Source organism: Phalacrocorax aristotelis, chromosome 4 (genome assembly GCF_949628215.1).
Source record: "Phalacrocorax aristotelis chromosome 4, bGulAri2.1, whole genome shotgun sequence".
In the NCBI taxonomy this organism is placed as follows: Eukaryota; Metazoa; Chordata; class Aves; order Suliformes; family Phalacrocoracidae; genus Phalacrocorax; species Phalacrocorax aristotelis.
In genome coordinates this window covers 77,654,217-77,670,843 of record NC_134279.1, presented here as the reverse complement: position 1 = coordinate 77,670,843, position 16,627 = coordinate 77,654,217, and the positions used below count along the sequence as shown (strand labels likewise).

The 16,627-nt window shown below is 40.2% G+C and overlaps 1 protein-coding gene across 1 annotated transcript in view; it reads left to right on the top strand.

The window, feature by feature from the left end:
- The first annotated feature begins 6 nt into the window (after positions 1 to 6).
- Positions 7 to 16,627, top strand: part of POLR1A (RNA polymerase I subunit A) — a 37,358-nt gene continuing 20,737 nt past the window's right edge. The window contains exons 1-16 of the mRNA XM_075092130.1: positions 7 to 203; positions 1,477 to 1,681; positions 3,031 to 3,180; positions 3,271 to 3,378; positions 4,314 to 4,399; positions 4,510 to 4,619; positions 6,606 to 6,692; positions 7,372 to 7,474; positions 7,942 to 8,104; positions 9,279 to 9,452; positions 9,660 to 9,782; positions 10,605 to 10,832; positions 12,490 to 12,744; positions 13,136 to 13,327; positions 14,109 to 14,252; positions 14,702 to 14,885. Of these exons, the coding sequence (XP_074948231.1) occupies positions 127 to 203; positions 1,477 to 1,681; positions 3,031 to 3,180; positions 3,271 to 3,378; positions 4,314 to 4,399; positions 4,510 to 4,619; positions 6,606 to 6,692; positions 7,372 to 7,474; positions 7,942 to 8,104; positions 9,279 to 9,452; positions 9,660 to 9,782; positions 10,605 to 10,832; positions 12,490 to 12,744; positions 13,136 to 13,327; positions 14,109 to 14,252; positions 14,702 to 14,885 (2,389 nt within the window). The 5' untranslated portion in view covers positions 7 to 126. The remainder of the gene's footprint in view (positions 204 to 1,476; positions 1,682 to 3,030; positions 3,181 to 3,270; positions 3,379 to 4,313; positions 4,400 to 4,509; positions 4,620 to 6,605; positions 6,693 to 7,371; positions 7,475 to 7,941; positions 8,105 to 9,278; positions 9,453 to 9,659; positions 9,783 to 10,604; positions 10,833 to 12,489; positions 12,745 to 13,135; positions 13,328 to 14,108; positions 14,253 to 14,701; positions 14,886 to 16,627) is intronic.

The following is a 16,627-nucleotide window of genomic DNA, read 5'->3' as shown; positions in this document are numbered from 1 at the left end:
CGCGGCGGTGGTACGGCCCGGCCCCGCCTGCCCCGAGCCGCCGGGACCGCGTGGTGTTTCCTGTGGCGCAGCGCCTTCGGCTGCGGCGAGAGGCTGTGTCGGCCGGGGGAGACTCCCTCCTTCACCATGAGGCCGCCGAAAGTGGTGCCGTGGCGGCGGCTGGTTGGGGTCTCGTTCGGAATGTACACGGCGGAGGAGATCAGGTGAGGATCCGCGGCAGGCGGTGGGTTGTCCTCCTCCCTCGCCTTACGGGGCGTGCTCCTAAGGACTACAAGTCCCGGCGTGCCCTGCGCCGGAACGCAGGCAGGCCTCGGCGGGCTGCCGGCGCGCTGCCTGCTGGGAAATGTAGTCCTGCGTAGCGGCCCGCACGAACCGCTGGGATGGCGACTACTGAGTAACCCGCGGTTATTGAGGGTTCCGGGGGCTGCTGGCCTCTCTGTGGGGTTCTCGGGCCCGCTGCGTGGCCTGGGGCCGCTGGAGGTCTTGGAGGAGTGGGGGAGGGCTGTGAGGCCGCGGGGGGAGGGATTCTTTGTGTGGGACTGAAGTGGGGGCGGAAGGGTCTGTCAGGATGCAGGGAGGCGGCCCACCCTCTGAGGAGACTCCCTCACTGGCAGTGGAGGCGGGGGGAGGATGGCCGTTTCTATGTTCTGCTGAGGGTAGAGGCTGCAGGGTGCAGCATAAACTCACTCTGGGAGGACGAAGGCTGCTCCCCTCCTGGAGGGCTTCCTCTGAGGGGGTGTGCTGGCTTCCCCCGCCCCCTGCGCCTCCGTGCCAGCAGGGCCTGTCAGAGCCTGGAGAAGCCCTGTGCCGGTGAGGCTGGGCTTGTCCCTTGGTGGGCACGGTCCTGGAGAGCTGGCCAGGGATCTGGTCCTGAGTGTCCTGGACGAAAGAGACCTGGTTGATTTCAGTGAGTGGGAAATATTTACATGTTTTAGCACCTGTGTAAGTGTTACAGAGGGGTTTTTTGCAGCTTTTTCCAGCAAGTCATATCTCCTGGAATTGTAGAGAGCTGTCAGCATCCCTTTAGTGTTGTGTGATGTTAGCATTGTGTATAGTCAAGGGTGTAAAGCTGTCGCTGTCTAGGTGTTTTTCATTGTTTTTATACCTCCTGTCCTGCTTGAGAGGACACGCAGGCAAAATTACCTGACTTCTTAATATAACAGCTGAAGATGTAAAAGAAATACTTACTGTGGTATGAATGATTGCACTCAGACAATGAAGTTAATCAAAGAATCACAGAATCATTAAGATTGGAAAAGACCTCTAAGATCACCAAGTCCAACTGTCAACCCAACACCACCATGGCTCCAATACAGAAATGCCTGTTGCACGCACAAAGTACCCTCAAAAACATGTTTTCATCAATAAAAAAAATCATATAGGTACTAAATATCAATGCTAGTTGTACCATTTAACCATTGTATATTATGTGGCTGTTTGCTGCCACTGATTTTTGTTCTTTTCTTTCAACTTCAGGAAACTCAGTGTAAAAGCCATAACAAATCCTCAGTATTTGGATAATATAGGGAATCCAGCCATTAATGGACTGTATGACTTGGCTTTGGGACCTCCAGACTCCAAAGAAGTGTGTGCAACTTGCATGCAGAACTTCAACAACTGCCCCGGTCATTTTGGCCATATAGAACTGCCTCTGACTGTCTACAACCCTCTGTTTTTTGACGTATGTATGCTTAATTATTGTTTTGCTGGTGAAATGGGTGATGGTGCTCAAGCTGTCACAGTTTGTAGTGCTTGAAAATAGTAAAGGTGCCGAGATCTGTTTTCTCTCTAATTTTAAGTGTAATAACACTAAGTATAGTAGAAAAAGTTCGTTGTGTCATGATATTTCAATACAAATAGACTACCTTGACTTTTGTAAAATATACAGTTTGTTGTAACTACTATTTTACTCAATATTGACAAAGAAGAAAGGGGGAATGTTGATCACTAAACTATATGACCAACCACATGGTCTCATGCCTTAATTAAATGGATGGCACAGTAAAAATTATTAGTTGTTCCCTTTAAACTACTATTACAAACTTAAATTAACAGCTACATACTTTTATCCTAGGTGATTTCCAAGCGATACCTGGACATTCAGGGCTTTTTTGAACTCAGACTAGCTGTGTTCTTACATTCTGCCCAGTGGGTCCTCTTATTCCAGAATAATTTATTCCAGAAAACTGGATCAATGGGGTTAAGACCCAACAACCTGGTCAGCAATATGCTGAGTGACATAACGCGTATACCAAGTAAATGGAAGAATATAGTGTTGTAAGTTTGGTGGTGGCAGGGAGTTGAAAAATGCTAAGCTATATAGAAATCCATAGATTTGCATAACTTAAAAAAAGGCTGCCAAGAAGATTGCTTGCATCTGGAAGTCAGACACGTGCTTCTCATAGCTTTACAACCGTTACAACCATTGTATTTACATGATATGTGGGATACCTAACGTAGAGCAGAGATTTGACTTGGTGTGCATCTTTCAGGGCAGGTTTTATGTTTCGAAAGCTACTGTTGATGGTCAGACTGTACATTTCTCCCAAGTGCTTGATGTGGGTGTTTTTTCAAAGGGTCATCTTTTAAATATGGAAGGATTCCTGGCAGTAAGAGTAGGATTCGCCTTATTTTGGTCTTCTGGAAGTTAGATGTATAATCTGATTAGTACTTTTTAGCTCTTTCTGGAGTCTGAGAAGCAGGGCTATTTGCAGAGGAAGATTCATCTAGCCTATAGTAGGGACCTGAGCTGGGATGAATTTCCTTCCTGAGGTGCTAGTCTCATTTACAGTAGCTGGCTCCTGCATAGGTTACTAATTGAGACTAAAAGTTTCACCTGCATATGGCTGAAGTTAGATGAGGTCCATCCCACTTCTAGTCTTGTCCCAGCTTTGAAGTAAAATACTTCTGTTTGACCAAGGAACAAAACCAGGGAGCAGTAATTCCTAGCCAATGGTAGCACTAGTAAATTTACTAGTGCAAGCTAGTAAATCCACCAGGATAACTTTTTTTTTCCTATTTTCTTTCCAGAAATTATACCTTTTAATTCGAGGTTCTTGTTTAAATTGTCACATGCTGACATGTACTCGAGCTGTGGTTCATTTACTGCTAAGTCAGCTGAAGGTGCTGGAGAAAGGGCTGCTTCATGCCGTCTATGATCTCGAAGTCATTCTGAACAGGGCAAGTACTGTGTATTTTTCCATTTCACTTTGAGTTGATAGTCCTGTAACTACAGAGCTATCCCAATTTCTTCTGTTCTGTTTCTTTTAGTTCTTAGAGCAATGTGCAGATGCAACAGGTTCAGAAATTGAAGAAGAGTTAAATCACCATGTTCAGGAAATATTACAGAGTCATCAAATAAGAGATGAGTGTTCAAATGTAAGTACAGTCAGTGCAATCTCAGTTTTTGTCCTCTTAAAATAGTAATGTGCAGAAGAAAGTCTGTTTTTGACTGTGTATACTCTAGATTTTGTCCTGGAGTTCTGAACTGTGTTATATTTAGAGGTTTTCTGGGTGAAATGTCTGAAATTAAGTTTAAAAATATTTTCTTTTCTGTTAGTATAACCTAGGTTTCTGGAAAATACGCTTTGTGTATGGAAATGTTGTGATGGTGTTAATAGCCTATACAAATAATCTGATACTGCTGTCAGTACATATCCTACAGAGGTTGATACTTTTCCGTATGATGCTGCAGGTGTTTAGAGCTGGAGAACATTTTTTGAGAACTCATGCATCCAGCAAATGTGCAGAATTCCTTACAGTGAGGTTTTTAGAAAGAGTTATGTAATTGAGTACTCATTTCCATTTAAATGCAATTTAATATACATTGTTAGTTAAAGGAAAATGTTAGTGAAGAAGATATTTAAAGGTCTATCATCTCAGAGCAGATTTGTTTATAAGCCAGGTTTAATTTCTTAATCACTTTTTTCAAAACTAATCTTGAGCACTTTGTGAATCATACATTCACGAGCAGTCAAAATAAGTGATTTTTATCAATCTTCTACCTTCTTAAACCATCATTAGAGAAAAGCTTTAAAATCCAGTACTGACTTGAAAAATAAAGACTATTTATGAAATATATTTTAAAAGGAGGGTAGTGGGCAGTGGGGGGGTGTATTTTTCCAGCAAATGTGGAAGGATGACGGAATAACACTCAAAATCAAGGCCTGAATTAAATCAATACAAGGATGTGTGTGCACAGATACTAATAATGTCCGTGTTGATAGTTACATTGATTATGCAGTTTTAAATAATTCTTCATATAACATGTTTTAAATTATTTTCTAAGTTTTTTGGTATTTTTTCTTTATCAGGTAAAGAATGTATGTGAGTGTAGAAATAAACTGATAGCACAGTTCTGGAAAGCACATATGAGCTCAAAGAAATGCCCAAACTGCAAGTAAGTTTAACTACATGAGGAGCTAAATAGCTGGTGTAAAGTTCAATATTGTGAGCATTTGTGTTAACTTTTAACTGCCTTTCCTGGTTTTCTTTTTTTTTTCCTTTAAGAGCTAGGAGATCACTAGTGCGAAAAGAGCATAACAGCAAACTGACAGTAACATATCCTTCTACTGTGTGCCATAAGTCAGGAGAGGAAGGCCTTCTGGAAGAGCCAGCAGGTAAAGTATTTCTCTTCTACTCAAATATGTTGCCACTTACTTTCCTGTATTTAAGATGCACAGAATCCTAGCAGTGAATATGCACTTGTGACTCATGTATAAAAATTAAAATAAAACAGTAAGCTCAGCAGTAGGGAAGTACCCAATTCCGTTAAACATCGTCATTTGCAAGCCTTCTGTGCTTTTTGCAGCTTCAAGTGTCTGTGTGCACGTCAGGAAAAGAAGTACAAGAGCATTATCTATGTCAACTCTAATGTGGTTTTGGGACACTGCATTTTTGGTGGGTAGATGATTTTCTGCTAGATTTTTGAAACGGACTATACAAAAATTGAACTAGGAGGAAAATGACCAACCTTACTTCAGAAAGAAAATCAGATAATCCTAACTCTTACAGAAGAATTTCCTCTTAAAGAGGATAAGACAGAAAAGAAAGTAGATGACACATTCCAGACTTACTTAACCTAGTGTTTGAATCACTTTAAACTGTTTTTTTCTTTTGCATCCTTGATCCTTTATGCAACCAGGTATAACTGAAGTGGATTTGCGTGTGAGTTACTTAACCCTTTAAAAAAGTTTACATAGCGAGCTTACTCCATTTGCTAGTCTGTGGTTTAAATATTGGATTAAATCTCTGGAGTTGTGGCTGAAGAAGTGCAATGTCAAGGATGGGTTTTAAAGCAAAAACGTCAGATCTCTGCTTTAACATCCTATCCATAACACATTCAACAAAGGCAGGAAAGTTTGCATATCCCAGTGTTACTACTTCATAGCTGTCATTCAGATTTAACTCCATTAAATTGTAGGGTGCTACTCTGGGCTTTTTATTTGAGCCCCTTTAGGACTGTCTACAGTTTGGGGGTGTGTTTTGTTATGCTAGGCAAGAAAATGGTTGTTCTGGAGGGTCAGGTGAGTTGCCAGGTTTCAGACACCTTGCCTTACCACAGAAAGCTTCAAAGCCAGGCATGTGCTCCCAGTCTCTGTTAACTCACAGCTGAAGTACAGGTAAGAAGTATCTTCCTCCTGTCAGTGTTCAAAACCAAATGCTATAATGCCTCTTGGTTCTCTCATTACATCCTATCTGAAATGGGATGGACTATATATAATTATGTATGTTTTGCATAGGCTCTGTCACGGTTGCTCATTGTATTGAAACTTAGAGGGAGTACTTTTAACCTTGGCATTCATGCATTTGTGTTTAAGGGATGGAAGGGTTTTCAATGTGAAGGGATTGAAGTTTCAGCGTGGAAAAATCTGGATATCTGGACCTTAGACAAAAGAACAATAGGAAATTTTATCTAAGGTCAAGGGAGAATTGCTTTTTGTTGAGTCGGGTACTATGGTTTCCCTGGGACACAAGGGGCTGGCCTGCAAAAGAAGTGAAAAATGAGACCTAAAATACCTATCTTTTTTTTTTAATGTTTCTGCTTTTCAGTACCAAAACCATCTGCTTTACTTCCTCTCAGAAATACAGCTAGCCCAGTCTAACTTATAACATACATGGATTGCTGACTGTTGCTGTTGTCTCATCCGGCTGGGTATTTCATGGGAACCTTGATCTCACCAGTAATACTTGAATCCCAGTCCTGCGTTCACCAGCTGCAGGTTTACGCTTGATTCGTGTTTTGGTCAGTGGGCAAGATCATTTGAAAAAGGGGTCCAGCTCACCATTGATGAAATAAAGCAGACACTTTAGGTGTTGAAGTTTTGTTTCAGTTACTTATACTGATGTTCATTAGACACAGAAATGGCTTATTTTTGCCATACTGGGAAGGCTCTTATGTTAGTTAATTTCATATCCCCAAAGCAGACATATTAATGATAGTTTAATGTAGCTGCCAGCCAGTGTATTTTGTATGTTTTTCCATTCCTTTTTTGAGCTGGAACCACTTACCATTGCAAGCAAAAAAAAACTTTCAAAGTAACCTCTTGTGATTTTTAAAAAAATATTTTATTTTATTGTTTTAATTTTTATTTTTTATTTTTCAGCTATTGATGAAAGCCAGTTAGGGAAGAGAGGATATCTGACACCGATGACTGCCAAGGAATACATCCTGGCTCTGTGGAAGAATGAAGGTAATGGTTATTAAGAGCAATGTTACTTTGTTTCCTGTGTCATTTAGCAGACAAAGGCTGCAAATATTCCTGTATGAACTCCTGGCCAAATCTTTGCCTTTTGCCTTAAGAGCTCCTGCTGCAAGATAGATTTTTGTGACAGGAGGACTGGTAGCTAGTGAGCTAGATTCAATGAATAGTTCGATTAGCTGTTCTCAAATTGTGGCTCCCCAGGAATCACGATTGTTGTTTACAGAGAATTTAATGTTCGTATGGTGCTGTACCTAATATTCCCCACAGTTACATTGGTTAAAGACTGAGAATGTATTTAGTTGTATCTTCTTTTGAGTTCCCTGTACTCTGAATCTGTCTGCAGTTGCGAGGAAAAGCCAAAGCCAAGGCCGTTTCATGTATCAGTCACAGCTAGGAGCTGGAAGCTGTTTCTTCCTGCTGTTTTGCTTTTTCCTTTTGTTAAATTCTGTATTTCTGTTTAGAGTTGTTTTTTAAACTCGTATGTGACCAAAAGGAACAATGACAAATCTTTCTGAAGTACACCTAAATGTTTTTATTTTAAACAAGCTCGCTAGTATTTAACTTAGCAGATGCTTTTGGCTTGATTGATCAAATGCATCTAGGGGTTTGGACTCCCAAACAATAGCAGCAATAATGAGTTTTTATATTTTCTATTGTATCTTTTTAGGTTTCTTTTTGCGTTATCTCTTCGCTGGGATGGATCCCCCTGAGAGTTCAGGATTCAGTCCAGACATGTTTTTTTTAGATCTACTTGTGGTTCCGCCTTCAAGGTAAAACTTCCCCAAAAGACTTTTGTAGAAGTCACGGGGTTTAGCACATACTTTTTGCAGAAGTCAGAGACGCAGACACAGTACGAACACTGGTCTGCTAGTGTCAGTGGAGTGTTTAAAAATAAAAAACAAAACCCAAAACCACAGCAATAACTGATGATAAGTTTTATTATAACTTCAAATGAGTTTGTTAAAGGAGTGAAGTAGTAATTATGGGGAAAGTATTTTAATATTAGTATTTTAAATTATTAAAAAAAATTATAACTGTGTAGTACTGGTGGAATTTCTTGTTAAGGAATCGTTCCTCTTTTATGACTGGCTCAGTAAAATATATGACATTTTAAATGCTCACTGTTAGTTTATGGGGATTATCTTTCATGCATGGAAGACTTAGCTTAGAATATATGAGGATATATTGCTACTTTTTGGTGGCTCTAACCTTATAAAGTAATTTTGGTCCACTGTAGGTATCGTCCCGTAAATCGTGTTGGAGACCGACTGTTTACAAATGGTCAGACGGTGAACTTGCAGGCTGTCATGAAAGATGCCAAAATGATACGGAAACTCTTGGTTTTCATGGCAAAAGAACAATGTCAGCCAATAAAAATTCCAGAAGAAGAAATCCAAACAGTAAGCATTGATTTTTTTCTTCTTTCCACCCACCTGCCTGGTGCAAAGGGAAAAAGCTTTTATACAGACTCCTTTTGTCATGCGTTTTTTATTAGATTACTGTAGGTGAGACATAACGGGCTTCTGTTGCTGGAGAATGAAATACGTACAACACGAACGGTTCACAATAAAACTTTTCCAGCATCTCATTGAATGAAAAATGATGGGGGGGAAAAAGCCGCTTTATCTTCTAAGCCTGGTAGAGCCAATTGTGATCATGATTATTTTTGACCACTGATGTCTAAATAGACCAAAAAATTAACTAAAAACGTTAATTAGTAGCAGCGCTTGTTTATTCCCAACCCATTCAAATGGTCATGTAGTGGTAAATAGTAATGTATGTCACCATGCTTCCTTTCATATTTGTTCATGAATTGTATTATTGAGGGTTCTTTGATACTGGACTTAGTTGCAGCTGAACTTGATTTATGTCTCAAGTGTGAAACATTTTGAAAACATTTTTAGTTACTCAGAGTTTAGCCACTAGGTGGAGGTATGTTCTTAAAGCGTTTGATGTGACAGAAGGTTAATGCATTTGAGATATGACTGGTATACCGACTTTTAGACTGTGAAAACAAAGTGATGTAGGTGATAAAAACTCTTGGATTTACATCATTTTTATCTAAGAATAGGACCTTCTGGTAGCACAGTGATTCATAACAGACTGGTTAAGCAGTAACATCTGATTTGGGGAGAGGACTGTCACCGGGAGATGATTGATTAGAAATCGTATTAAAATCCCACTGGGGTATGTCGCTGTTTGTGATGTCTGGAAATCATAGAATCATTTAGGCTGGAAAAGACCTTTAAGACATTGAGTCCAACAGTAAACCTAACGCAGAGTTTCACCACGCAGAATGATAGAATCATTTAGATCTCCCATCCAAGTCAGTTTCTGAAACTTGACAGCAGACCTGTCTGAGGCACTTGGCTGTAATAATTTGAAATTTACATTTACATTATTAATGTTGGGGGATTTTTTTTTTTGTTCTTTTTGTTTGTTTTTTAAATTTGATGTCTTTAATGAGGCGCAAAAGCGGCCAGTGTTTCATTTGTTGTTTTATACTATAATTTCAGCCTAGTAAATAGAAGGTATATTTTGTTAAGTCGAAGTTACTAATTTTTGTTTCTGTAGGAGACAGGAGAGAATAATGAACTTCTGGACCATTCTGTCCTGACAATGATTCCAGGACAGAGCATTGCAGATAAGCTCTACAACGCTTGGATTCGTCTTCAGAGCCATGTCAACATTGTATTTGATAGTGACATGGACAAACTAATGACAGAAAAATACCCTGGTATTCGTCAGGTGGGTAGCAGACAGAATCTTAGAGACTCTGGACTTTGTGTGTCACAGACAGTTAAAACGAGAAGTTGATGGAGTAAGAAAAAAGTGCAATATTTGTGGTTAGCATGTAGGCATTTTCATGACATTCGTCACTGTAATATCTGGAGAACCTGTCTGATGTTGCATGCTTTCACGTTTTAATCATTAACTTAACTTCTGTTTTCAAAGCTCTTAGAGAAAAAGGAAGGACTGTTCCGCAAGCACATGATGGGAAAGCGTGTGGATTTTGCCGCTCGATCAGTCATTTGCCCTGACATGTACATTGGTACCAATGAGATTGGCATCCCCATGGTAAGAAGAAATAAAGGAGTGGTTCTTTTTGGTGCAGCAGGGGACTGAACTACAATGTAACACCTTCACCTACATAGCAAGCAGTTTAAAGTGTAGAGGTTTTCTGGCACCTGGACTCTTTCCTCCCCAGTGTATGTTACCGCTGTGCGTTAATAAAAAAGGAGCATTGAAGAGCAGGAAATTCTTACTGTTACACTGAACATCATGTCTGGGAAAGAGGATTAAAAAAATAGAAAAAGCTGTACTTGCTTCCTGGGATTATGAATTAGTGCAAACTTCATAAGTAGACTCTTTTTCTCCTGTGGTCTTTGTACAGTGTATCTTGTAACAGCTCTGGCAGTATTTAAGAAAAGGCCATAATAATGTCACCAACACGTTCGTCCTTAAAGATTTTTAACTGTGCAGAGATGACACCAAGCCTGAATTCCAGCTTTTCATTACATCATCTTTTCTACTCGTCTGTCTGCAAATAGCGGACCTGGTGATAATGGGTATTTTCTCTGTATTTGTCCATTTGTTTGCAGAACCTAAAATCATGCTTTCTTTTTTTTTTTTAATTGCTAATGGAGTTTTCCTTTTCTACTGCAGTAGAAAATTGTAAAAAGGACATAACTTCTGTTCTTATGGTAGAGGATTTTAAAACAGAAATGTGTTTATTTGGCATGGCAGTAGAATAAGGAGGAGATGCATCCAAGAGCTTAAAGTAATTTATGTTTACATTGTATGACTTAACAATTGACACAGTTTTCTCAGTGACTTAGTACTGTTTTAAGCTAAAGTGGAAGAACTAGTCATTTCTCTCCTCTTTTCCCTCCTGTCTAGGTATTTGCTACCAAACTGACTTACCCTCAGCCAGTTACTCCCTGGAATGTCAAAGAGCTGAGGCAGGCCGTCATAAATGGCCCAAAGGTTCACCCTGGGGCCTCCATGGTCATTAATGAAGATGGATCTCGTACAGTGTTGAGTGCAAGCAGCCTGACCCAGAGGGAAGCCATAGCTAAGCAGCTCCTCACTCCTTCTTCAGGCGCACCCCAGACAGGACTGAAGATTGTGAGTAAGACAAAGGGCTTGTCAGAGCCCTCCTACACCTGTGGTGTTTTTTTAAAAAAATCCTAATACTACTGTCCTTGCTAGTGATTCCAGTGGGCCTGCTCACAAAGACTCCCAGGGCAGGGTTATCTTGTCTTTTAGTAGGTGGCTGAGAAGAAGTTGGGGGGAGGAGGCAAGAAAAGCTTGATACCTCTTAAAATTCTAAAAACCATTTTTCCATCCTGAATTCTACTCTTTTCTTAATATGCAGTGCGTGCATTCATCTTGCCAAGAAGTGGAGTAGTCTTTCTTTTGCAGCTGACTATTCTTGGGAAGTCTCAGCAGTATGGAAGATAAAATACTGCTTTCATTTTATGCTTTTATGTCCCCCTGCCTCCCCATCCTTCTCAGCAAGTTCTAGCTTTTTTTCCCTTTCCTTTTGAAATATTAAATAGGTTCTGTCTTTGGAGCAGGTGGTTGGTGGTAGTTCTGAAGGCTGAAATTCAGTATACTTGTAGAGTAGGTACAATGCAAGCGGTTGATGTGACATGTCTCCCAGGAGCAGGGTGCCTGTGAGTATATATGAAGTAGAGCCCTCTGTTCTGCGTCAGCCATGCTGGTAGTGGCACTGACCAGGGGAGGAGTGGTCTGTGTTTTAGCGCTGATTGCTGTAACCTGGGATCTTCCCATCGGCATCTCGTTCTACAGCTGACAAAACAAGAATCAACCACACTGATATCTGTCTGTGCAGTCATGAACATTTGTGAAATGCTTAGTGCTTATATCAGTTGTTTCTTCAGAGCTGCTGGAGGGTTTGAGTTCTCTGTGCTACAGCTTAATCAACCTTTGAAACTTCTTAACAACTGTATCTCTACCCCTTGCAAGAGTTGAAAACTCATTATTTAGCTGCTACAGCAAAAGTGTTGGTGATGAAACGTTGTTTCACAATGTCTGGTATGTTACACCCCTGTCTCTAATAGAGGCATGGCAGAGATTTAATATTTAAGACTGAGTATTTCTGTGATGTCACTTCTCTCAGAACCTGTCACAGAAGTAAACGTAGCAGTATTTAGACTGTACAAACAGCTTATCGTACTCCTGTGATAATCACTGAAATGGATATATGGGTGCTACTGACAAAGAAATTAAAATGAGACTGTTTTGAGAGATACTGTTCTAGATATTGTGTTGTACTCAAACCTGAAATTATGACTCAGAGATTGCTGGCCTCTGCTTCAGCTACTGGGTCATATTATTACCTTATTCTAGGATGTCCAGTGCTGGGTGTATGGTGACAGGTATTATCGAGTCAGTCCTGTGGCCTTTGAATAAATAGTTTATCTTCTCATTTACAAATGGCCTAATATTCTTTTTCAGACTTTGATACCTATATTGTCAAGGCAGAGGAGAGATTGGTAGAGCATGGCCTGTATGCTGTTAACTTGGTTTGATCGCTGCAGTTTGTGGGACTTAATGGAGGATATACAGCCTTAGAGTGTGGTTTGGTGGAGAGCAGAGGGTGTCCAGGGGCAAGTAGGCTTGATTCTCTTACAAAGCTTTGCACAGAATGTTAATACTAGAAAGAAAATTGTTTGGATGTGTGTATATTTTAAGATGCAGTCTTCTCAGAGGCATGCATGGAAATGCCTTATAGACAGCAACCAAAATTACCTTGCAGGTGTGTCGACATATTAAAAATGGAGATGTCCTTTTACTGAACCGCCAGCCCACTCTTCATAGACCCTCCATCCAAGCTCACCGGGCCCGAATCCTGCCTGGAGAAAAAGTACTGAGGCTTCACTATGCCAACTGTAAGGCTTACAATGCTGATTTTGACGGTGATGAAATGAACGCCCATTTTCCACAGAGTGAGCTGGGTAGAGCAGAAGCCTACACCTTAGCCTTTACTGATGAACAGTATCTGGTTCCAAAGGTATGTAAAGCTGTCATGTAAATTTATTCCTGTGAAAATACTTCACCTGTTTTTGGGGGGTTTTGGGGTTTTTTAATTTTGCTTTGTCAAATGAAATAGATGTTTAAATTATTATTTATTATTATTGTTATTGCTATTTATTTTCAAAATTTATTCTTTGTTTCTGTTCTGTCTCCACTTGTGGCTCTCTTCATCTAAAGAAGGCCCAGCACATCCAAACAATCTCATTCCTTTTAATGTCAATGTCCAGAAGAAATTCAGTAGAGAGTTGTGCTGTGATGACAAGTTCTTTACAAATGACTTTAGTGCTTTTATCCAGCTGGAATAATTTTGGGAGCTGCTCGTACATGGCTTATCATCCCGCCAACCCTTTTTCTTGTTATCTCTTTAGGATGGGAAGCCACTTCCTGGCTTGATCCAGGATCACATGATTTCTGGAGTCAGCATGACAATCCGGGGCTGCTTTTTCACCAGAGAGCAATATATGGAGCTTGTTTATCGAGGACTAACAGACAAAAAAGGAAGAATTAAAACCTTTCCTCCTGCCATTATGAAACCACAACGATTATGGACAGGAAAGCAGGTAGTTCATAATTTATTGGTTTAAAGAATACTGGTGGTTCCAAAGTAAGCAGAATGCTAATGTTAAATCCAGTTGTGCTGAGGGTTGCTGAAAAGCCAGGTCTCTTCATCTAATCAACACCACATAGATCTTGGTGTGGGTTACTGGAGCTATGAGAGCCTTCTTTCATTTAAAATGACAGTATTAGAATAGCACTTTTACTTGCTGCTCTAAACAGTGTTGCAGATACAAGTATAATGCTGCATTTTGCAGGCATGGGAGCAGAGAAGGAATTTGTTGATCATAATAAACTGGGTTATACCAGTCAGTGCTTGTAAATCTTTGAACTTAAATGTTGTAGGTAAATATTCTGGTATTTGACTTTTTGATTGAGATCATCATTGGGTTGATCTAATATCTGGGAAGCCCAAGTGAATGCTCCATTTTCTACTATTTAAGAGAGTTTAACATTCAAGTATTATGTCTAATAGCAGAGTAGGGGAAACTCTCTGCCAGTTTTTCCTGTAAAATCCAACAGGCAACTTTTTTTTAAATACATGTACATATCTATTTATTGGAAAAATGTTTGGTGCCATATGTTTCTGAATAATTATGTGCCTCAGCTCATTGATCTTTCAAAGGCTAGAGTAGCAAGAGGTTTCAGATTTCCAAACTGTTAAAGCTTTGCTGTCAGTGGAAGAAATACATATAGGATGTTGCTTTTCTCCTCCGTGCGAAATTCTTTACGTTGAGAAGAGAATATAGGAAATAAATAGTTGCCACTCTTCCTGATTCTTTGTAGGTTGTTTCTACATTGCTAATAAACATAATTCCTGAAAACCACGTCCCACTGAATTTGACTGGGAAAGCTAAGATTGGTGGAAGAGCCTGGGTAAAGGGACCTGCGAACAGATGTCTAAATCTTGATTCAATGTGTGAATCTCAGGTATGCTGGGGCAGCAGCTCTGGAGGTTGGGCTGGGCTGTATCGTAATAAAATGGTGTATACAGTAGAGGAATGGGAAGGGAAGCAGGTGGATGAGAAAGTTAAAAACAGATATTCAGCAACAGTTACTGCCAGAAGGTGGTGATTAGGGGATAGGCCTGGGGGTCAGGAAAATCTCTGTTCTGATCCTGACTGATAAAGATTCCATCTGTTTTTTTTAAGCCACGTTGTCTTCATTGTTTAATTTTATAGGTGGAAAAGTACAGATAGTGTTAGAAGTTTTATTTCTGCTATACATTCTGGAAGTATTGATAATCTGTCCATATTTAACTGTTCACCAATATGTGGGCTTTAAACCTATTTTCATGTAGATTGCACGGAAAAGCCTGTAGAGATCATAATATGATCAAAATTTCTGTTTTCCTGAATAGCTGTGGTTTTATTTTTCAGGTTATTATTAGAAATGGGGAATTACTGTGCGGAGTCTTGGACAAAGCTCACTTCGGCAGCTCTGCCTATGGCCTGGTCCACTGTTGCTATGAAATCTATGGGGGTGAGACCAGTGGGAAAGTGCTAACGTGTCTAGGACGCCTTTTCACTGCTTATCTGCAGCTGTACAGGGGATTTACAATGGGTGAGTAACACAAGGACTAATTCACTAGGGTTGTAGTGCAGCCCCTCCTGAGATATAAAACAGACATTGTTGGGCATAATACCTGCTAAGGGTTCTGTAAATAAAGTTTTGCAAGACTGTCCTTGAGCGAGATAGCTGTTTGCCAGCCTTTTGTTTTTTTTTTTGGTCTCTTTTTGTTCTGGTTGGTGTGCAGCTGGCCTTCTAAGCATAAAGAGGAAGTATCATCTTGAGTATGTCTGTCAAGTTCTCTTTTCTGTCCTGCCTAGTCAGAGTGTACACAGTCTAAATGTCTTGTGTTGAAATTTTCTTTAGATCAAAACCTATGAGTCATCTCTATTTTTACTTCTCTGAAAAAGAATTGTTGCATGGAAACCAGAACAACTGATAAAGTGAGATGGGAGAACTTTGAGATGTTATTAATCAAGTCTGGCATATTTCATTCTACTGTAAATCTTTTGAGTTTCATTACAGCTTTGCAAACTCATACAAAAATGCCCTTGGCACACAGTAAAGATTTGACTCTTGCTGTACTCTCTCTTCTTGCAATAGTTGAAATATTTCGAATTACCAAGTAGAGCTTTACAAGATGTTTTTATACTAATTAAATACTTAGAATATAGAGCAGCAGGAGGGTTTAAATTGGCTTTTATCTGCAGGCGCAATATGATCACTTAGAGTTACATACACATGGCCGACTGGTAGACAGCAGTAATGAAGAAGCGACAGACTCCTGTGATCCAAGAAAAAGGGAAGGAGGTATTTTGAAGTGAGGAAGGTGATTAATTGACTGTAAGACACCAAAAATAAGTCTTGAGAGCCAGAGTGCAAAAACTAGTTAGGAAAAGATAATGACCTTGGGATCACTAGGTAGTTAAAGCGTCAGAAAAACAGAAGTAGGATTGGGGCAGGAGCCAGGGATTTGGTGAAGATGAGATGATTCAGGACTGAGCAAACGAGGCTTTGGGATGAGATGAATAAGGTTCAGGAGAAGGAAATAAAATAGAAGAGGCAAGGTTGTAATGGGAAAAGGAGAGCAGGGCTGGACAGAAAGAGTGAAAAAAGAGGGATGTGAGGTGGCACCACAGGCCCCTTTGCCTTATAAACATCTGTGAAACTCACACTAAAGTGTTCCACTTGTCCCCCTACAACTGCTGTACACTTAACCTGAGAGGAACCTCTGGAGGTGATCTAACGCAGCTCCCTGCTCGGAGCAAGTCCTGCCAGATGAGCTTGTGCAGGTCTACGTCCAGTCAAGGTGTGAATATCTCCAGGAATGGCGATTGTACAACCTCTCTGGGTCCCTGTGCCAGCATTGTGAAATGTTTTTTCCTCTTGAAGAAAATTTTGTTTCCTTGAATCTTTAAAGGACAAACACATCTTTCTCCCTCTTCTCATCCATCGCGTGCTCCAGCCATTTTAGTGTCCATTTTAGTGACTTTTGCAGGACTCCTTACAAATAGCTTACAGGAGTGAAGGTTCCAACCTTTGATTTGTTCTAAACTGTTGTTCACCTGGACCTGTCATCACAAAGCTCTGTATTTTTAGTTTACCTTTTTAAAGAAGCTAGGAAATGACAGATCCTGCAAAGCAGGAACTTCAAACTGGATGGAAGAGAAAAAAACCGTATGATGTGGCTGGCCTGTAACACGTTTGTTTGTGTGCAAGTGCACTGATTAAGATTTTATAGGCACTGTTGAATTAAGGCTTAAGTTAGGGAGTTGATTTTGCACCCTTAATGCTTA